Consider the following 26,249-nt stretch of genomic DNA (forward strand, 5'->3'; position numbering starts at 1 on the left):
GTTAAAGCCCTATGAGACGAATTGTGATTTGTGAATGTGGGCTATACAAATAAAACTTGATTGATTGATTGAAATAGCCTTTGAATATAACGGGGAGAAACAATAGTAAAATTAGTTATTGTCTCAGTGGGTTTTTATTAAATTGCAAACAGATCAATGCATCCATGTTTGGTACTTTCTGCTTTTATAATGCTTTTACATGTTTGCAGGATGATCCCATTAATTCCATGTGGATCTGTCTGAGTCTGTTTATCTGTGTTATTGCAGGTGATGATGATGGGCAGCGAGGCGGTGGCTCGGCTCCTCCTCAGTCACGGAGCGGATCCCAACGTAGCGGACCGCAGCACCGGGAGCACGCCGCTGCACGACGCCGCCAGGACGGGCCATGTGGGCACCGTGCGGCTGCTGGTGGAGCACCGGGCCGACCCACAGGCCCGGGACAACAAGCAACGTCGGGCCGTGGACCTGGCCGAGGAGTACGGCAACAGGGACGTGGTTGCCTTCCTGGAGGATCTGTGAAAACCACCGTGCTGCGGGGCGTTGTGGACCGGGAGGCAGAGCTCCGAGAGGCGGGCTCCGCTGCGGAGGCCTGCCGCCTCGAACCGCCTCGAACCGCTCAGTGACTGCTGTGAGATCCGTTCTTATTTATTTATTTCATTTAAACAAGATTGATTCACTTCTAACGAAATCAGGGTCATCGACAGGCACAGCGTCGCTAGCGTGTCAAACAACACGAGCTTAAAAAAAAAAAAGCTGCAATAACAATCTAAATGCTGTCACACTTCTCAGTTTTTATTTATTGTTAAGCTTCAGTTGTGTCATTGAAATACTCCAATAAGTGTATAAGCAATCCAGCTGAGTGTTTTACTGTAATATTTGTATAGTATAGTATTTTTTATGTATGCTTGTGGTGGATTTTTGTCATACTTCCAATGAGCACACTGCATTTTGAATAGTTTGCCATTTAACCAAAAGCACAAAAGGCATTGGAAAATGTTTTGCACATTTGAACATTAGCGTCTTTACTGTGATGCACTATTCTGTGAAAATTATCCCTAGAGTCAAATTTCCTCTTGGTAAACATCAACAGATCTGGGATATGCACTTTAATAAAATGTCCCTTGAATGATCATGTGTTTAAAAAGTGGAGAGACGCAAAAGCAATTGGGTTATGCTTCACATGCAGTAATGGCTGATTTACTCTAAGGTACCAGAGGAAAAAAACTAAAAAAATCAAGCTATGATCATTTATATTTGAAATTTGTTACAAGTTTGAAGACCTAAAATGTCAATGTGATGGTGAGCCCCTGGCAGGAAATTTAAATATTTTTAATTAGGTCACTTTTCATTGTATTTGCTGCTTCTTTTTTTTATATTTACGATTGGGCAGGAAACTGCTTCACATAACCATTGCATGAATTCTGACTCATGGCTCATTATCATGTTCTTACTGCAGCTCTGGACTTCACTGTTAAACAAACTGATCAGATCAATGTAACATTTATTCTTCTGCACTGAAAATGTTCAGGAGGCTAGAATAGACACTATGTGAAAGAAAACTGATAATTAATCAGAAGCTACAAAAATGAAGCACCAGATTTTTGTGTAACATTTAAATACTTTTTCTAAATAAAGGAAATCAGGTTTAATCTGCACTTCAGATAAGTTGCAATGTGAGTTTGTAATGTGTATGAAATAATTCACAATAAGCATCTAACATTTTCTCAAATTCACCATTAGCTTATAGTTGAATTTCAACCTCGATAGTTAGTGCACTCAACATGAGATTTAACCTCAAACCCACCACACTTCTGTTTTGTCTCTTTTGGAGTTACAGGCCTGAACACACTTTTTGTGAATCAACAGAGGAACCTGCTAGTCCAACACATGTCAAGCTAAGAATATGACGAAATAATAACGGCTAAACTTCTGTCCGGCACACATTCCTACTTTGATAAGAAACTCAAATCTGAATTGACAAATCCAGAAGACATAAATACACCAATACTTTATCCTTTACACTTCTTTTTTTCTATTTATTATTTTTTAACTCAAATTCAAATTGTATTTATTTTGAAATGCACTCTTGCGCAGGCTCACATTTCACTGCACTATTCTGAGAACTTCAAAACGTGACCTCAGCTCTTTGAAGTCAAAATCTCTGGCGCCCATTTCTGCTAAAAAATAAGTTCATAATGTTGAGACAAGGCAACGAAGAGGAAATGCAATGGGACTATTTTTAGATACTCTGCATAGTGACAAGATTCAGTTGCAGCAAATGAAGATTAGAAAAAAAGGACAGGAGTGGCTCTAAAGGCCCAGCACTCCTACAAAAATCCCAATATCATTAGTTTATGATGAATCTTACATGTATTGAACATTTTATGTCAATACATACATAAAGTGTGTCTCTCCTGTGTCTATAAATGCAGGGATCCGATCTGATATAGAAATAAAATGCTGTAAAAGTTCTGATTATCTGATTCATGTCACGCATGCAACAGTGATGTAGAACAAATACAAATGAGAGTATTCCACCAAATATAAAGCTGTTCCCCAGTAGGAAAAGACAAATATTCCCAAGAACAAGAATTTATTCAAACTATTTTGCTGAAGTGTTTGCAGGAATTTAAAACTTTTTTAGTTGTGTAATATGACGAAGGCATCAACTAAATATGCATGTGCTAAATGACAAAACTTTTATTACATCCTGCATTAACAGCAATAAAGACACCAATGGTTTACCGGCAACAAATGTATACATTTTAAATGCTTACAGACAACAACAAAATAGAAATCCACAAAAAAATACAAATCTAGCATAGTCGTAAGATTTAAAATCGTTTCTTGGTCTTTTTAAGTGTTTTGTAAACATGTGATCAGACTGAAGTGTTCCAGAGAGAAAGTGTGGCGTGATGATCAGAGAGAAGAGGGACTTTTTTTATGCATCTTCAGTCAAGAAAAAAGAAAAACACTGAAACTCCAGCTGCAGACAGCACATGCATTATTTATGTGAGGCACTTTCTCGTGATTCACTGATGACAAATCTGCAGGCAGAGTCGAGTCTGTTGTCCGTGTGGGAGTCGGTGCAGGTGGTGTCTCGGGTCCTTTTTCTACTTAATTGTTTTCTACACCCTCAGTGCTTTGGTAACATAACCGAAGATTGTGCCATTGACTGCAACAGAAGGAACAAAACAGTTTTTATCCCCAAATGTATGAGTCATGTAAATACAGCAATTGTGTTTGTTAACATGGTTTCGTTCATTGGAGAGAAAAACAAACAAACATGATTATAAAATTTTGTCCTAAGTTGAATCAAAACGTCTGTGCCTGTTGTCATTAATAAAATTCCAGTACAACAAAAAAGGTAAAAGGTTTTTTAAGTTTTCTAAGTGTAGCTGTCTGCAATAAACAAACAACTTCTGAGGAGAAATGTCACTACTTACCTCACTGCACTTCAGGCATGTTTAAAACTACTGTTACTGCACCATTTAGTTTGTTGTTTTCTATTCAGGATGGGGTGTGGACCAAACAAAATTTGTTTTTTTGTGAGATAGGGTGTTTTTGGAAGTTTTCACCAATTCCCCAAGGAATAAATTTAATGAATAGAAAAAAATCTTGCATAATAAGGGAACTGATATCTATGAGAGTGAGCAGTTTGGTGCAGCATGATTGAATTTAAGGGGACTGTTTGGCCTTGGTGGGGGGGTATGCTCTACTTAGAGCCATTCTAGTCACAAATGGATCTTAAGGATGCACCCAGTATAAAATCACTCATCATGTTAGTCATGTAGTATCACGTTTGAGCATAAATGTGATATATATATATTTAGGTTCAGGAGGTGGAGTGGGTCAGGTTCAATCCCTGACTCCTGCAGTCTGCATGATGAAGCACCCCCCCCCAAATTCGTCCTGATGGCATCAGTAAATGCATTTGATTTGATTTAAACTGGCACTTAGAAGTCTTTGTTAAAAAAAAATACTTAGTCACCTTTATAAATCGGTGGTGTTTTGAAAGGAGTTCAGCTCCTGACAGTTTGATGAGACTGACGGAAGATAATTAGACCCTCTTTCACAACTACTCACAACACTTAATGGAAATGACTCATCAGAAAGTAAACAACTTACTTTCAAGGTCTTCATTGTCTGAGACCAGTCCAGCTGACTAATCTGCGGTATTGCAGTTAGCAGGATACTGCTGGCTTTGTTGGCGTTCTCCTTCATCGTCTTCATTACATTGTCTACACAGACCTGAGATAACGGAAGAGAAATATCCGGCTGTCATTAAAAAACACGATGCAATTTTCACTTCCTTGTGTCACAGTCACTCTGTATTTCCCAATAATGTATCGGCTTATACACGTTTGCACTATGAATAAAGTTGCGGGTTTAAAAAGTCTCAATGGACGTATCTTTTTATTAGTTATTCATGATGTGAAGGAAGAATCCTGTGAAATCAAAGCTGCTGCCGTGAACACACTATCAGATGTTTTTTATATTCTGCAGACAGTAATCCTCTCAATTACGCTCAAGGATAAAGTTTGTGATATTGACACTGTATAATTTGTAAATATATATGTTGTGATCAAGAAATTCTAATAAAAATACAAAACCAACAATATGTTATTCTTTGGCTACTTTCTGAATTCCCAAGCTTGACAATCAATCACAATCCCACTGGGTACCTCAGACTTAAGTCTTTGAAAATAGCTTGATGATGAGTTCATTAAAATCAGTAGAATTACCACATTGCACTTGTATGCCTTTGCAAACCAGAGCAGTTTCAGTCTACATACATTTATCCTCCAGACTCCTGAGTTGACTGTGACCTTTGACCTCTAAATTCTAATCAGGTCATCCGTGAGTCCAAATGAACAAACGTATAATGAATTTGAAGAAATTCCCTAAGGGCTTTCACTAGAGTGGAACGACAGAGACAGCCCGAACACATAGTGCCTCCGGCGACTGGTGTGTGGGAATAACAAGCTAAAAACAAACAGACAGTGAAGCTGTTTGAAAATCACAGACAGCAGCAAATAGTGCATATGCGATGGATTCATACATATTTGCAGCTGTGGCCATGAGCACTGTAATCAAAGAAAATGACACCAGAAAAGAAGGCAAGAAAAGAAAAACGGTCCAAGGCTGAGGCTCATTCATTTGCTTGAATAGATTCTGCAACACAACGGAGGTCTGCCACACAGATGATTAGGTTTTAGTCAGTATTGGACTAATGGGAGCCAAATATACAACATATAGAAATATGTACCCCTCATCAATATATTATTGTTTCAGTAAGACCACTGAATTTTGATAGATAATGTAATTTAAAACACTGAAATTGTTTTATTAATGACAAAATTGAATTTTTTGTCCACCTTGAATACAAAGAAACCCCATAAAGTCGCTGTATTGCACATCATGAAACATGACAAGTCAAGTAACAGCTCAATCCTGGATGCTGGGGTGAAAATGAAAAGTTAGTTTTGTTATGGGCATATTGACACAGCTGTCACAGGAGAAGCTATGAGCAAGCCATGTTCAATTTCAGTGCAGATGCGACGAGCAGGTTGTTGTTTTTTCAAGCTGTGAACTGTGCCCTGTACACCAGTGAGTCATCATTCATGAGGCAGCGAGTCTAGATTAAACCCCTTTATTCACAATCAATAACTCCCCTTTAAGAATGTGGAAATTTAAATCTATACGTGTCTAATTATTTATCTGATTCCGGTCGAGAGTATTAATGTGTATCCAAATTAAATGATGTGATATCTAAGGGTTAATTCTCATATAATTTCTCAGCCAGACGTACAGTGGTCCGTACAGTACGTTACAACTTTGTTTTCGTCCTGTGCTGCATGATTATCTCATGCAAACATTAACCCTTCACTTGAGGGCTTTGTTTTCATGTCACACTCAATGACTGGGTTCATGTATTTGTGGCATTTGCGAGGACGAAGACAGTGAAGTGGATGAGTCACTGAGAGTCAACCTCCTCTGGCAGGGCTTCCACCGGAGGCTGGCAGGCAGTGTGCCGGCCCAGGAGGTAGTGAGAATCTGGTAGGGAATGGGGGGGGTAGGTGGGCGGAAGGATGTGGCGAGCATTCGGCAACAGGAGGGGGAAGAGGTCAGCGGAAGGAACTCGGAACTGGAGTTGTGAGTTTGGCTGGATCAGTGACTAATAAGCTGAAGCTCGCCCACATGCAATTTTTCATTGCATTACCCAGAGTGTTTGACAGAGAGTAGGTCACTCGGAAGCTGTGTGATACTGACGTCTGTTTATGGGCCACAGATGGCAAAAACTTCAGTGCTGAAAGAAGACCAACTAAAATAAATGAGCTAAATAACCACAATGCTGATATTTGTTATCCTGAACCAAATTATTATATTGGTCACTAATATGTATTTATACAGCTCCTGGCATAAAACATATATCACTAAAATCAACTCCATTTTTTTCCCTATGTGTAGTAAAACAATGGATAGTTTGTATATAACCAGTACAATTAAATTGATTCAAAACTACTATACTCTGTGGCAAAAAGTGAAGAGCTCCTTTACCCAAACGTTGTTGTGCTTCCTGCAACAAGACGACAGTAATCATCACAGATCACAGTAAACAAGGTCCCTTTGTAACAAAGAAAGTAAGAACAATAACAACAAACATCAAATAGAGTTTCTGCAGGTTTCCACAAATAAGATTTGCGATTTTTTAAGACCACATACTACCTAATAATTCCATGAATGACTCTATCTGTGGATCGCATATCTCGCAAACTATTTTCAACTAATCGTTTTCACACTTGGCATGTGTATTTGAAATGGCCCGGGGATGTCCAGAGCCAAAAAACAAGTCCAAGTTAAACAAACGAAGATGTTTGCTCATAGTTAACAGACTTTCAGTCTGCCATATGTTTATGTAAACATTAACATCTGTCCCGCATCTTTGTTTTTTTTTCTCCATGTGATCAGTGATTATTAACTTGATCTGCTGTGTTGTAATCAGAGCTACCAGCACAGAGCGACCGCGGGAGTTAACATAATTGAGCAATAATTATTTTATTGTTTTATTATTTCTTCACAGCTTGGCAGGAGTGGTTCAAACCTGTACATTTGATCGATGTGGCACAATTTTATCTAAAGTATTTGCTCCAGAGCCTCTGAGTCCTGGAACCCAGTTTGGGAATCACCTGTGTGATTCAAGGATGTAGAAACAGCTTTAAGAATCAGCTGGGTGTTCAGTGAGGACAGGGTAAATAAAGCCCTAGGGGAAGTGGTAGAATTAAATATGCACTATTATCCCTGATAATAGTTAAGAGAGGTCACTCTACAATTTTTCTTTCTCCAGCAGGTGTAAACCCCATCCATAATTCTGCTGACGAACAATTATCATTGGCTCAATTTCAAGAGCAAATTGTGGGAAGAAATGAGTGAAAAATAAATACACACATACGCACAATCGCACATACATAAATAGAAGTTGCTGTTCATTTTAGCTTATACTATAGGTAAGGTAGAAAACAAGATAAATGATAAATAATAATTGCTTTAGCAAACATTGTTTGCTTCCTGTTGCCTTGCTGATTGCTCTTACCCAGGTCTCCAGTTACGATTCGCATAAGGTTAAAAATAAAAGACAAATGAAAGTGTGATGCAGTTGAAATGATCTAAGGAGGAGGAGAGAAGTTCTGGAGGAAATGACCGGGGAGGACGTGATGTCACCAATGACCAGCACTGCCTCACACAAAGACAATGGCAGCAGAAATAAATAAATTCAGCTGTTAGGATCAGCCTGTCACTCACCGCCTCCTCATGTTCCTTCCAACAGTCATAGTCTGTTGCCATGGCAATGCTGGCATAGCACATGCCGGCCTCCTTGGCGAGGACCACCTCGGGCACAGTGGTCATGTTGATGACGTCAGCGCCCCACTGTCTGAACATCAGGCTCTCTGCTCTCGAGGAAAAGCGAGGCCCCTCGATAGTCAGCATAGTCCCTCGCACGTGACACTTAACGCCCAGACTCCGCGCCACCTCCACCAAGACCTGCACCAGGGGAGTAGAGCTAGTAAGTGTCTCCACTCAGCAAATTGAAAGAGGAGCAGGTGACTGTTCACATGGTGTGAATAGTTTATGTATTTATCTCATCTTGTTAACTGTGATGCTGAATGAATTGCAGCTGCGCTGTTTGGTATCTGCTCATCTGCATGTTTCGGTCTATTGCTCTTTGCAGTAGACTGAAACATTACACAATATTTATTCCAAGACAGGACTGCCCTCAACACAGGAGGGTTTTTGTGAACCTAACATTGTCACTCTGAGATACTGTTTTCACTATAAAAACATTCATTAATGAAAGAAACTCAAGGTCATAGAAAAAGTTCTACAAAACTGTCAAATTAGTTTAAGAGTTTCAAAGTTTCAAAACATGAAATGAATCTTGTTTTGATTTCTGCTTGCACAAGCTTGCAGAATTATCGTTTTTCCACCTCCACACCAACCCTGGTAGAAATTTGGGGAAACTCCAAATTTTAAGTAAACTCATTATTCTAAAGGTTTGGAACAAATAAATGTACAAGACATCTAAGAAAGTAGATATTTGCCAGGTATTCATGGACTCACCTCTCTGGTTCGGTTACAGAAAGGTTCGGCCATGGGGATGTGACACACACCTGGAGGACTGGTGGGCTGTCCATCATACAGCGTCTGAGATCTCTTTGTGGTCCTGGCAAACAGGAGCAAACACAAAGGACTGAAAGTTATTGTCATGGCAACCATGGCTGGAATGTTTATTAATAAAATTGTCATTAACCTATTTAAAATGTGAAAAGTCCTTTCACAGCTATCTAGGACCAAATAACGTCTCTATCTTTATGGCAACAGCTTTCCTCCAGTTTACAAGTTTACACTGCTGCTGAAACAGTGGGGTTATGCAAGGCACAGTCCCATTCTTTATGGAGGTGGCTAAGGAGATGGCAACAGACCGATTTAGCCCGGTGGCTTGAGAGTACCAGGTTCTGTGACTGCCAGCAGCCTCACAGTCTTCACTGAATTATAAGATGGTTCCGTGGTGGCAAATCATCAAACATGTTCTATTTGTCATCTTTTCCCAGAGCTTAGTACATCATAACACAATTATCTCAGTCATTCAAAATATGCATCTTTCAATTGTTGCCCAACCCCAATCGCTTACTCATCAACCTTGCACTTTTTTTCAGAGCTGCAGCTGCACCCTACTGAAACAAGAAAAAACTCACAGTAGTGTGTGGGTGTGTTTGTGAGTGTGTGTGTGTGTCTGTGTGAAATAAACTGTGGTCTGAGGACAATGCTTGTTTTTGTGACGGCAGTCGGGTTATCTTGGTCTGGCATCATTTCATATGCAAGATCATTTTAAAAATCACCGTGGCAAATGTTTCCCGCACATTTTTACCACCAATAGCAACAGTTTTGAAAAAGGACATTATCCATGCACTCATGTTGGATGGAATCTATGCTTCTGTTTTTGTTATCTAATTTTTTTTTGAAGAAGAAATACTGTACAATTAAATACTTTAGAATATTATGTTTGGTTCATCTAGCAATTAATGATTATTATCAAATTAATTTAATATAAAATATACTGTTTAACATTAAACATACCAGATTTTTTAAATCTAGATCAATAAAATATCTCCCAATGTTAAACTGTCTGAGTTCTAATGGTCCCAATTAATTCAATGGAGCTACACCAAAATAGATAAATTCATCAAGATCCATGACTTATTACCTATAAGATCTGTGAAAATGTGAAAATATTCCCCTTCTCGTAATGTTGACGAAAGTGAAAAAAGTGTTCTTTGATCTTTCCCTCTTATCCAGAGCCGCACCAAAATGGTACTTTCCTGATCCATCACATTCTTCCACCAAGTTTCATGGTAATCGGTTCAGTAGTTTTTGCATAATCCTGCTAACTGACAAACAAACACTAATAAAACTATAATCTCCTTGGCTGAGGTAATAAATGTCAGTCTTCTTGAGTATTGCAAGGTGAAAAAACAACAAAATATAAAGAGCAAAGATAGGAGATGTTCGAACCTTTGGAGTTTTAAGGTTCATGTGAGATTGTAAAACCTAAAACTCGACAAAGCCAGTGACACTGACCTATATATGCAGCGATTAAATGTTTGTTTTTTAGTAAATAAGAAGAGGTAATTACAAATATTGTGGCATCTATAAAGTGAAGCCTTGGAAACAAGGCGTCACATGCTGTGGGACAAGTCTGAACAGGTCCCAGCGAATGACTTCCTCATTTCTGATAAACAGATCTCGTCTGTGCTTGATTCTGGTAGCTGGGCTATTCATCGGCTTCACCAACGCGGGCGAGTAAAACCACAGGCAACGTGATAAACTTGAGTACAAGTATACAGGGGAAACACACTGACACAATTCAGACTCAATTCAGACAGTTGTCTGCCAACCCATTGCTAACAAATAAACCATCCTTACAAAAAAACAAGCACCTCTCACTGCACATATTGAGTTATTGAATGGAATTTGTGCACTCAGCCGACAGAGAGAGAGCACCACGCTGCCTCAGGGTCACGCTCATTGTATGTTACACATAGGAACACATATACAAGCCTGAGGTCAGAGATACTGCTGAGAGAATATAAGTTCTCATGGAAAGCTATTCTCAGGTTCACCAGCAAGAGTTTTTATTTCTGAAAGGAAGAGTTCATAATCATCTTCTGCAATCTGAGCCACTGAGACAGAATACCTGGGTCCTGTGTTCATGTTCATTACGAAAAAGGTGATGTGTGTGGAAATGCATTTCAACAAATTCAAGTTTCATTCTGACCGAGGTCCTGGATTACGCCCCTTGGTTGTGAGTACAGCCATCCAGTGCTTATGTACACATCGAGCAGTGACAGAGCAACACTGTCATTATCATTCATTTGGTGCTGTGCTTACGTCAACCGGCCAAAAGCAAGTCCAACATCTCCTCTCTTTGCTGTGGTCCTGATAGAAATCTCTCTGTTTAGTTGTTAAATGCTCCACTATGTTCACCAGCCACCTCAGCTGAGGAGGTTATGTTTTCATTGCCATCTGTCTGTCCATCGGCAGGATAAATAAATGACTACTGTACCCATTTCCATCAAATTTTGTGAAGGGCTGGGGAATGACCTAAGGAAGAACCTATACAATTATGGAGTGGATCTGGATAAATGGGCAGATCTAGGATTTTTTTCCACTTTTTTAACATAAGAGAAGCACCTTTCTAGTTACTTACTGTGTCTCCCTTTTTCACAGGGACACCTTTTCCCCTTTTTATATATAAATATATATATATATATATAAATATGTACTGTATATATCTCAACATGACAGCCACTGACAGGAGAGTGGCAATTAGCTGAGCAAAATGAATGAATGAGAACTGACAGCTAACAACATGCAAGATGATACACAACAATGACAAGACAGGAAGGAAACACAACACTTTACAACTATCTGTATGGTAAAGGTTGTGTGGTAGATGCTCTGTCCCCACACTGGGGTTAACTGTTTCCATAGGTGGAATAGCACAGAGACTACATTTTTTATTCTCACAAAAGCCTGAGACCAACGTGACACGTGAGAGCTAAACAAAAACAAATTGAACACAGGGTTATAGTTTGTTTCCCACTGAAAGTGACAGTAAACAAAAACTGGCTTTAACAAGTGCGTCAACCACAGCGAGTAACTCTTTCCTCTTTCTCACTCAGCTATCTGGACGCTCTCGTCACACAGTAACATGAGTCCTGTCACTGAGATTTGTGGGAAGATGTTTGTACAGTCGCCCTCCTGTACACTTGTTACAGAACAACCACCAAGAACAACTTTTTTCAAGAAGCTTGAACTATTTAACAAGAGAAACAGTTGATATGAGAATAACAACACATTCAGTTATAAATACCTTATTTCAAAGAGTTGAATTCATAAAAGGAAACCATGAAATCATTTAATTCACATAAATATACTGTGTACTCTAGAATTCAAGTTTAAGGCTATGCTGTGATAAATTATATTGTGATGTTGCAAGTTATTTTAATGTTACAAAGACAAACAAGTATCTCAACTATACTCATTACACCTCTGAATATACTTGAAAAGACGTTTGATCGGACAGTCAGGAAATTCCCTAAGTTCCCCCTTGTGGGCCGTGCTCACAGTTTTCACATCTGGCCAGTTTATTTAGCTTCATCTAGATTCTGTGACTTCTCCCTGTGATTATCCACGTGTGCCCTGGTGGGATAAAGAGCAGCGAGACAACTGCTCAGCAAAAAAAATGTCCCGACATTGTTCTTGACCGTTAAATAGTGGCCACAATCATTTTGCTGAGTAGCTCAGAACGCCTCTGTGCTGAGGTAATATGGGGCCTGAGTGCAACTTAAATTAGGATAATGTGCTAAACCTTGTTAGTGAGACTACTGGACACCAGAAAAAGAGGCAATCTGTGTTCCACTACTAAAATCAGGGTTTTCTGCAAGTTTCACTAAGTTAAATTTAAGACTTTTAAGACTAAATGAATACAAATTCAAGATCTGTCAAGTACGACAGATATAAAGTTATATCCCACAACTGTCAGAAACTGAATATAAAATAAACCTTGTGATGTTTTTACAAGTGTGTTTCATCTAAACTTGACAAATTGTTGTTTTCTTTACCCTGGAATGGGCTCTTTGTATTTAAATACTTTATCGGGAGCAGAGGGAGCCATGATTTTTTAAGGAGCCAAGACTGGACAAATTAAACATCTTTTGAGGCCCAGATACAGACACACAATGCGACAGCTCCTCTCCAGCGGCCCAGTGAGTGGGGGAGGGAGAGCTCCACTGGCCTCCAGGCACAGGCACATGAAGCTAGGGCTTCCCTCTACCGGCCCAGTACTTGATGACAAAAAAATAATTTTTCCGGCACTCTCCAGCCTGTCCTTTTCATTCATTGTGTGTTCGCCGTGGGTCTCTCAGCATTATCGCTCTCTTTTTCCTTCCCTCCTACCCTCACTTTAACTCTCATTCTCCTGCTCATTCCGTACAAAAAGCCGGGCCCGCCTCATCCCAACCAGGCTCCACCCGATAACAGTAACCAATAACAATAACAGTGTGCTTTTATGCAGCACCAGAGGAAAATCATCCAATACGAGTCTTGCAATGTGAAAGTAAAGATGTAGTTGAGGAGAGGACTGCACTGAAAGTCACTACGTAAAATTTCAGGAAAATGTCCAAAACTCAGTGCCTTTCTGAAAGCAGCAAGAGGGTAATATTAGTAAGGTGCTATGAAGAGTATCTAAGTCCTGGGAGTAAATTGACGGGAAAAAAAAATTGCCAGATAGCAAGTTATCTGAACCATAATCTGATATGTTCACGTCACACTCACCTGTCAATGAACTGATCTATGATGACAATGTCTCCAGGCTGAATTTCCTCCCGCAGTGAGCCACAGGCTGTGGTAACAAGCAGATGTGTACAGCCCTCTTCTCTCAGCGCCCAGATGTTGGCCTGGTAATTCACATTGGATGGCATTATGGTGTGTTGTCTCCCGTGCCTACGAACAGGAAAATAAACAGCATTTGAGATACAGACAGTTTACACTGATCAATTTCAGAGATATCAAAATAAATGCTTAGATGTAACTGAAAATAAATTTGATATGGAGTGAAATATTGTGTGAAGATATGCAGAAACTAGTGTCCGGTATATTTGACAAGTGCACAGAATTTCCACTAGATGGTGCTAACAGATAACATTATCAGGATTCACATTTTCTTACCTTGCAAGAAGGACACACTCCACATTTTTTATCTTTCCCAGTATCAAGGCATCAGACGGCTGTTCAAAAAGCAGAATCATCCAATTATGAATAAAACAGTAAAGAAATATTTTACTGCAAGGAATCTTTTTACAAAAAATATGCCTGAATGCCAGTGGAGCTTGTTATTTACATTGATCTATTAAAAGGTCGTGTGTAAGATTAACAGTAGGTGAAAGGGATCTATTGGCAGAAACTGAATATAAAATAATCCTAGTGATGTTTTCACTAGTGTGTTTAATCTTAATTGTAGTGATTGTTGTTTTCTTTACCCTAGAAGGTTGTGGTTTGTTCAACAGCTTCACTGACCTTTCCATATGGTGTATCCACATAACGCTCAGTCCTTCCCTCCAAGATGTCTGGATCATTAAGGCCTGAACCACCAATTATTCCGATCTAGATCAAACAATAGAAAAAGGTTAAAAGTCTTAATATCACACTAATGAAACACTTACATCTATATAAATAATTTAAATTTAAACAAATTCCCTTTACATAAGAGAATTGGGAAATAAAGGCAAAGATAGAAACACAAAAACTGTTTCAAACTATTTGAGCACTTTGTCAAATCAGTCACCATTATGAAACCAATTGGCAAATTCATCTGGTAAGACGTGATGCTGTTTTTTTCTCCCAGATACAGAAAGCTTTACAAACTGTATGTGTAGACCTATAAGTGTTTATTATCAGTTGACATCTGTGTTCAGTGTTAGGTCTATTAGGTTTAAGCATAAACACATTTCAGAGACAAATATGGTACAAATATTAACGTGAACCTAAATGTCATTTCAACTAATGGTTATCTGTTTTCTGTAAAAAGTTACTGTTTTGATTTCCCAGTGGGGCTACTCTTTCCTTTCGAGCTGTATGCAACAAAATATTAACATTTTTAACGCACAATATAAACATGAATGCAAATCTTTATTCTGTAAAATAAAACTTTTTACGTCGCCACATAGCTGCAAACACAAATGCAGATACCCATGTCTGTGAAAGCCTCATATCATCTGCTTTATATCGGCCAAGTGATAAATCAGTCAGGTTCTAATATGATCATATTCTCACATGAGATTCATAGTCATAAACATAATAATATTAAATTCAGTTGTTAAATAAATTGAATTCCACCTTAAACCAGCAACCACACTGATACAGATACAACTTATTGATGCATCAATCATAGTTATAGTACAATATCACTGCCTTTTTTAGAGAGGTGTTTTGTGAGGTGTCATTGTGGTGCTGCAAATCTATATTAAAAAATATTATTTCTATTTATATATTTAATGGGCCCATTAGCGAACATTAGTCTATGTCTTTAGTACAAATACTAAATGTAAACATGCTGGAATTAACAAAAATGCTAATTTACATCCACTGTCCCTCTGCAGGAAAACAAATACAGAGACTGATACAGTGAAAGCAAATAATCCACAAGACAAATAGAAAAAAAGACACGTGGCACATTAGCCCAACTAAAGGTGATCACAGTCCTGTTTTCCCATGAGCCCTTGTTTTAAAAGTGGGACAATCCAACATGTACAGACAGCAGATACAGTGAGATGTTACTGTTTCACACACTTTGATGGGGAGAACAAAGGCACGTAAACATCTGTCAGCACAACTCAAAGCAGCTCAGCAGCAAGATGATCCATGCGATGAGCCAACACCTCTTTAAAACCATCAGACCCGAACCAGCTTCAGGGTCTGACAACATGAAACATAGGCCTGTCTGTGAGTAACACGACTGACGCCCATCTTATTATAATACTTTAGTAATACAAGTTTTCCTGGAATGTTTTGATACTTTAATTCATTTGAAGTATGACCTGAGTTCTTCTTCCCTGCAGTCAGCTGTGTGTGGTTAGAGGTGCCGGCTGAACACGTGCTCCAGGGGATGCACCTCCCATGCTTCCGGTTCAGCTCCTCTTGACCGTACACTGGACTTAGCCTGTTAGCATGTGTGTTATTTTAGCTTAACCCTTTAAAGCCGACACACTTTAAGCTTGGCTAACACGATGCTAACATCTACTAGCTTAACCCCCCCAGCACTTCATGTTTGTCCGAGCTGCAGCTGCTGCGAGCTACTCTTCCTCGTTGGTTTCCCAGAGTGACGTTTATAATAGGGCGTTACGAGGGGGGGTGGGGGTTCCTTACCTTAATGGGAGCAGTGGAAGCCATGACTGCGTCTTCTCCTGTTAAAGTAAAGATGCGGCAAAGTACTGAGGCAGAAGAAGCTTTACAGTCTGTGGTTAACATCCGCCACAGAGCCGGAAGTCAAGCATTTCCTTTCCTGTCACTGTGCTTTCAAAACAAAAGCGCAAGCACAAGTTCTTCATCTAGTTCGAGAGAGACGTTTAATAGGCTATCACCTTATAGAAGAAGACATATCACATTATTATCTGGTAATAATAGTTGATATACTTGCTTACTTAGCCAAAAGGCAGATAATAACTGTATACTCTTAATTACCGGTCCGAACTAAGTTGATAAGCAAAACTGGATTTCATATTTAGTTTTTAAAGATGAGCATCTTCGCTCATGTTATCTCACAACTAAAGACAGGTTTTACAATAGTGGCTCATCTGTGTATATATTGTGTGTAGTCTATATTATTTAAAGGTTGTGAATAAACACGACGAGGTGTTTCAGCTGAAATATAGTACTGCATTAAATACAGTATATCACATAGATATAGTAAAGTCATTTTTTTTGTGCCCCTTCACCACATTCAAAAGGAAGTAAAGAACACTTTTCCTGCCTTTAAAGTGTGATGGTTACATGTCATATTGCACGGTAGATCCTGATAATAATCTCTTCTCACATTCAGAGCTTTCAGAGTAGCAGGCAATGTAGATATAAAGAAGTATTTGGACCTTTCACAGGATGCAACCAGCAAAAGTTCGGCATTTGTTTATTTATCTTTACAAATTTGAAAATCAAAATAGTTTGCTGTTGATCAACTAATCAGCTACTCAACTAACCATTGCAGCTCTATCTGAATCAAATGTTATCTACAGAAGCTTTAATATCGAAATGTCAGTTTACAACATGATCTGTGGGCACTGTGGAAATTCTATCACACAGTTGTAATGATACTTATTCAGTTATATGAATTACAAAGTGTAAACACTGTTGTGTAACAAACCTATGGCCTTATTATAATTAACTATAATACTTTGATTTAGTCTGGCCGTACCAAAAATAAACAGTAAACAAAAAAAATAAACTTATTTGCTTTTTACATTTTATTTTTAAATAAAATACAATAGAAAAGAGAAATCTTAACACCATCTGATGATAAATTGTTCTCACTGAGCTGCAAGTAGAAATTATTTTCTGAAGATGATATATTCAAATCATTGTAACCAAAAACATTTCTGTATTAAATTTATCCCTGAGAGCACCTTCAAAATACAATGCATTTGTGAATTTCCAGAGTAAGGTTTGACACTTGAAAAAGTTACACTCCTAATCTGATTCCATCATGTCTTGTTAAAAAAGTGGCACCATGCACATCAAATAGCACTATTTCAGGTGTTTGCTAACGCACAGTCAAGAATGAAAAATGTTTTATTTGTCCAATGACCCCGTTCGGGTCAACACACATTTGTGTGTGTCGCATGTAGTGTCCAATGAGAAGTCAAAACGTGGTGGTGGTATTAAATTGATATGTGTAAACCCTATATCCTCCGTTTATGAAATACTGCTACCACATTATAGATGAGCGACAATCTGGACTTCCACCTAATTATGACAGAGAGGTCAGAGCGGTGGGGTCAACTGGGTCATCTGTGATACTGTCAATAGCATTGTCATTATTAGTGCTGCAGGCCTGGGTGCCAACGTCGTTAGCAAAAGAATCACTGTCACTGTCAATTGTGATGATGGTGGGCGATCGCTTCTCCGAGCGCTCATCACTCTTTGACTTTTTGCATTTTTTCTTGTGTTTCTTCTTTTTTTTGTGATGCCGTTTGCTTCGCTCCTGTGCGTGTTCCTCATCGATCAGCTCAACACTCAAGCTCCTGCTCGTCTTTCTAGACCTCTCTTTGGATTTTTTCCGATGCTTCTCTTTGCTCTTTTTCTTGTGTTTGGTTAATGGTGCGGAGGCGTCTCCTTCACAGCCAGAGTTGGAAAGGGTGCTTTTAGATGGCTCCTCCAAATGTCTTGTTTTGTACTTTCTCTTTCCACCAGGCTTGTCATGGTGGGATTTACTTTTTGCTGAAGGAGAGCGGCTGCTGGAAATAGATCTTGAATGCCTTCTATCCCGTCTCACTGAGTCTCTGCTGTGGCTCCTGGAGTGAGAGTATGTGTACCTATCTGAGTACTTGCGGCTACTGTAATAGTAAGACCGCCTCTCTGTATAATGCGTCCCACTGTCATTTCTCTCCTGGCTATAATGTCTATAAGACTGATCGCTCTGATAATTGTCCCTCCTTTTAGAACTACAGTCAACTTTTGAATCTCTTCCCCTGGAGAGCGTGTCGACACTGCTCTGGGAGATCACCAGCCTCCCGCTGTTGTGCCTGCGCTCTCTACTACTTGACCTCCTTCTTCTCCTCTGGTCTCTGTCCTTTGAACAGTGTCGCCCACTAGACCTCTCATCAACATCAGAACCCCCATCTCTATCTTTTCTGTCTGACTTCCTGGATGTCTGGTGTCTGATGGATGTCAGCAAGCTACATATTGCTTTTGAATCAGACTGATGACTGTGGTCCCTTTCTACATTCTCCAACTTTCCAGCACCTTTTGGATCACAGCTCTGCGAAGCAGAAGGACTGACACTGGAGAAGCGGATGTGTTGAGGTAAACGAGGCACTTCCTCTGTATCTTCACAGTCAAACTCATCAGAGTCTGAGGAGAGCTGAACCAGCTCAGGAGTCCTCTCTACTGTGGGCTTGACAAAGCCTACAATGACACAGTCGTCAGGAGACGAAGCCTCTTGTTTGTTAACTTCACCTTGAGTCATGTCTGTTTTGTTATGAGGGTGCATCTTCCGTGGAGAAGCATCAAGCTCTCGTGTCTCCTCCTCTAAGCTGGTGTCAGAGTCTGAGTCGAAGACTGAGACACGCTCTGCCCGGCTCTGTTCTGCTGTGGTAGAATATGAAGGTCCAGGAGTCTCATCATCCCACACAGAGTCACTCAGAGTAGACATGGTTTCTCCTGGGGGGTCCAAGTCTGTTGTGAGATCCTCGTCCTCTGAAATTGCTATCACAGATGAGTTGGAGCTGCTGTCTTCATTCGAGGAAGCGGCTGGGTAGTCGTACACAGCATGCTGGTCATAACACTCCATATGGAAGGGGGATTTTGCAAAATGGAGGAACTCATGCAGAAAGTGATCCGTGCGCCCCTGGAGGAATGGCCTGAGCTCTTCCTGAATAGCTCCATCTTCCATGTCGTAACGTGTAATGCGTGACATGATGATGTGCTGAACTATGTTTACCAAAGAGCCGTGGGACCCATACAGCACACTGAGTTCTCTCTTTACCCAGGGGATCAGTCTATGAAGGCAGGCAGGATTTTTTCTGTAGAACTCAGCTGAGGTCTTTCGCGAGCGGCCGCCATCCCGAACAGTCCGGACCCTAAGACCTTGCCGATAGAGCTCCCTTCTGAAGTTAACCATTTCCTGTTCTCTGACGCTGTTCACGGCTCTACCTTCAATCGCAGCTTTCCGCTTGGCCGCCAGCCTCATCATCATGCGTCGGATGTACCGGTCCTGAGGTTGTTGGACAGGCAATGTTGAGGCTTCGAACATTACTCCATTGTCCGGAGGTGGCGAGGTCCTTCCACTCATCTGTCGGTGGACTCCAGTGACAGTTGTGCGGTATCTAAACCGCGCCCCCCCAATAGTTCCAAAGGAGCCATTGTTCACTGGCTGCAAGTCAAACTTTTTGTAGTCTTGATCTGATTTGATACTGTGGTAGATTGAATTAAACGGCTGTTTGCATAAAGGGCACTCTGCTTTGTTCTTGGACCACTCGTGAATACAACGGAAACAGAATTCGTGCAGGCAGAGGTCCAGGTACGAAATGTTGTTGAACAGGTCCAAGCAGATGGGACACTTGGAGTCTGGGGACACCTCTGCTGACACGGCTCCAGAGGTTTTCTTCCCGCTACTCTTCTGCCTCTGTTGCAGGGCAAGCTTGAATGCCGACATGATCTGACACAAAATAAAGAGGTTGAAATCAATATTAAATTGTAAAGTCTCTTTTACAGAACAGGAAATGTAAGGCAGCCATCAATGTACACAGACATGTATAGTGAAGTATAAAATCAGACCTTTAAACTTAAGTAGCTTAATTCTACAATTAACACTGCTAAAGCATAAAATACATTTCCATTAACTGGGGGAAAATACACAGAGTAATTCATATGCAGTAAATTCATTAGTAGGCCTGAGCTTAAAAGTCTGCAGGATGTGACTTGAACACAAAATGGTACATTTAATTTCTCAACAAATTGCAGTCTGAACATCTTTCAGTTTCAGCTCTGAAGTTGCAATAGAAATACAAAGATAATGCAATTTCTGTACTGACACTAGTTTCAACCATAAAATGTAATGCTCTTCAGTACAGTCAATATGCCTGAATATTATAATGTTCCGATTTTGTTAATGCTAACATAGAGGTGTGGGTTCACTCACATGTTTGAACACTGAGGTCATAGTTGGTTGTTAAACTGGACTGGATTATATTGCTACGTGTTATTAAAAGCCTGACACAGCTCCTCTCGATCCACTCGTCTTTTTAATATTGCGTATACAACTGAACTTAATGAGCTGCCTAAAGTTAGAGCTGTTGTATTCTGTTGAAGTACAATGTGCATGTGAACCCTCTGAGTGTAGAGATGGTGGAGGGTAAGTGTCCATGTTCTTATCCAGATAGTCCTCATCTTTCTTTTCATGATTAACAATCTCTCCCTTTATTATATAAACAATAAAATTGGATTCTTGGATTGTTTCCTTACTGTTAAATCTAAAGCTTAGTTAAGTACGTTTACCAACTTATTTCATTACTACACTACAAAGACCCAACTCAGTACAATTACATGTAAATCGAATTGTCCTTTAAACATTTGAGTCTCTAGAGAACAAATAAGTCATTAATATAAAAATGACAGCCAAACTCGAGAGCATGGGCAGCGTCATGGTGGAGTTATGTCAGCTCTTCCAGTGTCAGATCTAGCCCCCCTGTACATGAGAGATCATGGAAACACGACTATAATTTCCACCAATCATCGTATCATAGTATTTAGAGGATCTGACGCGAGTGAGCTCGACATTAAACCGACGATTGTCTCCCTCCTTCTTCCCCTTCGGCTGTGTCGTTTGTCGGTTTGTTAGCATGTTAGCACGTTAGGCTACAACCGCAAAAGGCTAGTGTTTGGAGCAGAGTGTTGTGGCTTCACAGTTGGAAATAAGTCCGTTCGAGTTCTGACACGTGTACGACATTAAACCCTTCTGCCAGGAGAACAGTGGAGCTGACGATAAACAAACCCAGAGTCCAGTTCCCGAACAGGTTGACTTGGTTGGCTAAAGTTAGCAGGCTAGCTAAGGCGGCTAAGATGCTATGTAGCTAGTTAGCCAGGACGTTTGAAAAGTTTACCTCCGAGTTGCTTTGACACGAACAATGGTGACGGTGTGTTAACCTCCTCTGTCCGGGAGAGACGAGGCCATTTCCACACGAGGTTCGATCCTTAGTGGAGGTTTACAAGCAGACAAAAGAAACACAACCCACCTACACGTATATATATGTCTATATTCTATAGTCAACTAGACACTTCCGGTTTTCACAATAAGAGGCATAAGAGCTATTTGAAACATTAAAGGGATTATGTTTTGTTTTTACAGATAACACAGAATAAGTGATAAGACTGTTGCGTGTTTCGATTATTTTAGATTTAGATTTGCATTCTTCATAATTGCGCTGTTTGATACTTCTGGTACCAAAAGTACATATCCCGATCTGTGGTTACCAAAATAAAAGCCATTTAGGCCTTGTTTTCATGTTACGACACTCACTGACTACTGGAGACAGCTGTACATTTTAAATACATATTTTTTGTTTTGTTTACTGCCCCCCCCCCCAGGCCTTTAAGCACAGACTATACATTTGGCCAATGTAACTATTATGTCCTTCAACAACACATGTAGTTATATTATAAAGTGAAAATTCACATTTTCACTGATCCAGCTCTACAGAAAATATTGCCAATTAATTTTCTTCTTTCAAAGAACAACTTCACTGGTAGCATTTGAGTGTTTTCTTAACAATCCACCAACTCCAATAAAACTACTTAAAAATGAGATGCATCAAAGAAGCAAAGTAATGTGTTTCCAGATTGTGATTTAAAGCTAACTGCTGCTCTGCTAAGGCTGTGCAACATGTGTAAAAACGAAAAATACTGATTCTTAAACTGTTTACATTCAGTTGTGAAATCAGAGTCATGGGGATAGATGATATTACAATGTCATATTTTAATGGCATATACACAGTTTTTACAACACAAACTCAGGGACATTTTTGAAATATTTCAACTTCAGTGATGGCCGTGGGTCTCGGGGAGATCTGGAACAACGTCTCCTGTTTCCAGAATGGTGTCACCCTAAACACAAAATCAAGAACAGAAATAATTACAAAATATTAATTTCCTCGTTCAAGATATCCAGCTATGGCCGGTAATGCAAGCTCATGCAGAGGTGTAAATACAAGAAACAAAAATTGTGTGATTATAGCATGTCAGCCTTCTCTGTTGCAGCCTCACGTGAATGGAATAACATCCCAACATGTATCAGAGACCTAAACACATATCGGTCATTTAGTTCTAATCTGAAACAGTGGCTGTTTGATAATATGATCTGCCAGCACTAAACTTGACCCGCCTGCTCTTGCCTCCTTGTGTCAGGGTGTCTGTGAATTTGTCCTGCAACTTACTTTGTATGCTTGCTTGTTTGTATGCTTTTTGTAGCTCGTTCTATGTCTCTCCTGTGCTGCTTCATGTACTATTGTCATGTCGACTTTTTGTTAGTTTGTTGTGCATGTACTGTCTGCTTTGGTGGGCTACTGCCTCGATGTCTAACACATATAGATGTCCTCTATAAGTCCTAGTCTACCTTTTCAATTTGTGTTTGTTTGATGCTGACTCTTGTTTGTCCTGCATGCTTCATGTATTTTAATGCTTGAACTACTGAATACTTGTATGTGGTTATAATTAATGTTTTATCTGTTGCTTTTCTATGTTCTTTTTTAAACTCTTTCTGTTATTTGCTTATTTGCTTTTTAGGGAGCCTATTGTTACATCTGGCCAAGGACTGCAGATGGAAACTAACCTTCTGGCTAAATCTGGCATATTTACAGAAATGTCTATTAATATGCACAGTCCCTGTCAAATAAACAAACAAACAAACAAACAATAGAGGCATAATGTTAGAATCAATAGATGGGTTGAACTTACTGGGAACAGCTTGGGTTTCAGTTCCACAATACCATATGGCTTGGGCTGTGGAGGACAATAATACTGTTATTTAGAGCCTGGAGTGTAAATCCTTGTAGGTAAAGCTACTATCAAATGGGAACACCATGGAGCAGTGGTTTACTGGACATACAGAAAAAAACACAGTCAACCCCTGGAAAATAAGGAAGTTTACAACCATGATATTGTTGTTGTGCCATTTAACATGACAAACAATGTCAAACATTTCTTTTAACTTACGGCAACATGGTATTTCACGTAGTAGTGAACAAGCCAAGCAGGTATCAACAGCCGGGTTAACGTGAAAACTCCTCCTGTATATGCTTTGTAGGTCTGTAAGGAGATAAACAAATAAATATAGACAAAGTGAATTACACAAGTAATCATGGTCTTTAATCTTCACTGCTCCACATATATCTTAATTTAAACAGGTGTTTGTGCTCTCACACCAAGTAATTTATATATGCATGTAAAATATTTAGCTGTATATTAAGCATTGGCCCTAAGTGGCTCTAAGAAATACAGAGAATTGTCAAAAGTAAGATAAAGTAAGATAAAGTAGGGCTGGTACAGTTAGGGCAACAAATGACAATATGTAACAGAAAATTTTGAATTGAAAAGAACCTGCAATTTGTTGGGTCTAGTCTATTTAACAGTCTTGATAAATCAAAACAACTTTGGCAAAACCATTCTGACTCATTTTCAAAAGGCTGGAACACTAATTAACTCGAAATTTAGGAAGATCTTTGCACCAAATTATAATTCTGAATAACATCTATCCAGTATCTTTCCCACTGATGAAAGGTCACCATACAGTTCGCCTTTACAAAAACACTGAAGACGGAAAACACCGCTGGCTTAGTGCTGCATGGTGCTGTTAACTCTCTCTCTCTTTGAAAACACTGTCAGGGCTCAGCAAGTAAATTTCCCCAATCTATTAAATTGAATATAATTTTTTTACTTGTATAGCGCCTAATCACAGATTATCTCGAGGTACTTAACATAGTAAGTTCGACCCTTTCCAAATAATATTATTAACATGTAATATGCACAACAGTTGTAGCATGGCATTCTGCTAAAGCTAATAAGAAGTCACCTAATCTAAACAATATCTATAATTTATTAATATAAACTCTAAATATCAATATCAACTCTAACTAGATGTGATATTGTGCCTTTTTCCAAGCAGACATTTTAAGGTCAGGTGTTGAAAACAAAGTCCCTGTTGGCGACTAAAGCTATTTACCTGTTTGTATTGTAGCTCTCAATGTGCTAATGCTACTTCAATGAGATCAGCAGCTACAGTGAAAACGTTTCTTCACTTATACATCACGTATCAACTGTCATCACACCCGCATGTTTGTTGTTGTACGGATGTTTACATGGACTCACATAAAGCCTCCACAGGCTCTTGGGCTCCAGGAAACCAGCCCAGAACTTGGAGACGACGCCGGCAGGTTTGGCCTTGACCACGGGTTCCCGGGGGCTGAGCTCCTGGTCCTTCAGCCACTGTCTGCGGAGCTTCGCCAGCTGCTCCACACGGAGCTTCTCGTCCGGCGTGTACCCAGTCATGGCTTCTTTTTATGGACGTTCAACCTCAACACAACTACAATGACACCATGGAGGACACTTCCCTTCAGAGTCTAGAGTAGAAGAACAGGAAGAAGAGGAAATGTGGTCCAGATTGAAGAGTTCGCCGGATTATAGTGCGACACCAACAGGGCAGGAGTATGTACTACATGATGTTTATTTATTCCCCTTGTTTGAAACATAGAATGTACATACGGTTTGAAATGATAAGATAAAACAAAATCATCCTTTATTAGTCCCATAATAGTAAAATTTGCAGTAGTAAAAATAGACATCAGTAAGTAATAAGTAAGATGCAATAAGTGTAAGGATAATAACACTTAATGTAAGGAAATATAAAAAATATGAATCAAATTACACAGTGTAAAAACAGGAAAAATAACTGCAGTATGAGAATGTGTACAGTGAATGGATTGCACATGAACCATTGTTTTGTACAGACAGAATTAATAAAGAACCAGGAGCATGAGTACAACCATGCAACAAAAAGTGAGGTCTCTGTATTCGTATGTTAGTCAGGTTTTTATTTACACATTGAAAACTTCACACAGGGGTTTAACTTGCAAGGCTCCACGTTTTTGGTTCATGACATATTACTGATATTTTACGGATGTGAACCACACTTATCAGGATTAAAGGATCAACTCAATAACGTTATTTATCCCACTGAGTGGAATTCATCTGGAACAGCTTGTACAAATGACCATAAACACATGACAATCATGACAATTTACAATAAACTTTTTATTATTGAAGGTCCTTCTTTATCCACTAGATGGCGAAAAACCACAAGGCTGACAAGGAAGTTGCACATTTTCAAGAGTAACAGGCCTTTTGAAGGTAAAATGTCAACCTCAGTTCACTTGTCTCGACTAATAGTCAGCAAATTGTGAAATGCTTTCACTGGTTCTGGAGGAGATTTATTGAGAGAAGTCTGAGAAAATAACCCATCATCATGTCAATAGCGATATCAGATTCAATTGTCTTCTCAATGATGAGTACAACAGAGTATGACAGACATAACCAGTCTACATCAGTCTTTCATATACATTCTATGAGTACGACCTGGCTGAGATTTGTGGCTCTAAACTTATGACAAGACTGGGGTAAAACTCTGCTTCATTATTCGGATATTTTATTCACATTTAAACTGTGTTTCATTGCTTTAGTAATGTAACAAATTATGTTACACTCATCACTTATCAATAACAGTGTGTATTTTGTGATTATTCTATTGTTATTGATGATTGTAAAGTAAAAGAAAATTATAGATTATTTTGAAATTATTTTGTTAAAATTAAGATTAGTATTTGTGTGTAGATTCCTACATAACTCTTTAAGTATTTTTTTTTTTTTTTTTT

General features: G+C 39.3%; 4 protein-coding genes across 4 annotated transcripts in view; 1 reads left to right on the forward strand and 3 right to left on the reverse strand.

The window, feature by feature from the left end:
* cdkn2a/b (cyclin-dependent kinase inhibitor 2A/B (p15, inhibits CDK4)) overlaps nt 1–531 on the forward strand; it is a 31,528-nt gene extending 30,997 nt beyond the window's left edge. Inside the window, exon 5 of the mRNA XM_061084483.1 lies at nt 268–531. Within this exon, the coding sequence (XP_060940466.1) occupies nt 268–519 (252 nt within the window). The 3' untranslated portion in view covers nt 520–531. The remainder of the gene's footprint in view (nt 1–267) is intronic.
* A 2,145-nt stretch (nt 532–2,676) lies between these two features.
* Nucleotides 2,677–16,085, reverse strand: mtap (methylthioadenosine phosphorylase). Its single transcript, XM_061089876.1, has 8 exons — nt 15,985–16,085; nt 14,137–14,223; nt 13,789–13,847; nt 13,396–13,563; nt 8,620–8,722; nt 7,804–8,043; nt 4,129–4,251; nt 2,677–3,175 (listed from the first exon to the last, which is right to left on the reverse strand). The coding sequence occupies exons 1-8, from the start codon at nt 16,006–16,008 to the stop codon at nt 3,137–3,139; spliced, it is 843 nt and encodes a 280-aa protein (XP_060945859.1). The 5' UTR covers nt 16,009–16,085; the 3' UTR covers nt 2,677–3,136.
* A 653-nt stretch (nt 16,086–16,738) lies between these two features.
* Nucleotides 16,739–21,582, reverse strand: toporsa (topoisomerase I binding, arginine/serine-rich a). Its single transcript, XM_061088878.1, has 2 exons — nt 21,432–21,582; nt 16,739–19,987 (listed from the first exon to the last, which is right to left on the reverse strand). Exon 2 carries the CDS (start codon nt 19,982–19,984, stop codon nt 17,579–17,581), a length of 2,406 nt encoding a protein of 801 aa, XP_060944861.1. The 5' UTR covers nt 19,985–19,987; nt 21,432–21,582; the 3' UTR covers nt 16,739–17,578.
* A 701-nt stretch (nt 21,583–22,283) lies between these two features.
* ndufb6 (NADH:ubiquinone oxidoreductase subunit B) lies at nt 22,284–24,961 on the reverse strand. Its single transcript, XM_061090717.1, has 4 exons — nt 24,691–24,961; nt 23,539–23,631; nt 23,281–23,325; nt 22,284–22,431 (listed from the first exon to the last, which is right to left on the reverse strand). The coding sequence occupies exons 1-4, from the start codon at nt 24,868–24,870 to the stop codon at nt 22,366–22,368; spliced, it is 384 nt and encodes a 127-aa protein (XP_060946700.1). The 5' UTR covers nt 24,871–24,961; the 3' UTR covers nt 22,284–22,365.
* Nucleotides 24,962–26,249: the final 1,288 nt, after the last annotated feature.

Source organism: Limanda limanda, chromosome 2 (genome assembly GCF_963576545.1).
Source record: "Limanda limanda chromosome 2, fLimLim1.1, whole genome shotgun sequence".
Lineage (NCBI taxonomy): Eukaryota > Metazoa > Chordata > Actinopteri > Pleuronectiformes > Pleuronectidae > Limanda > Limanda limanda.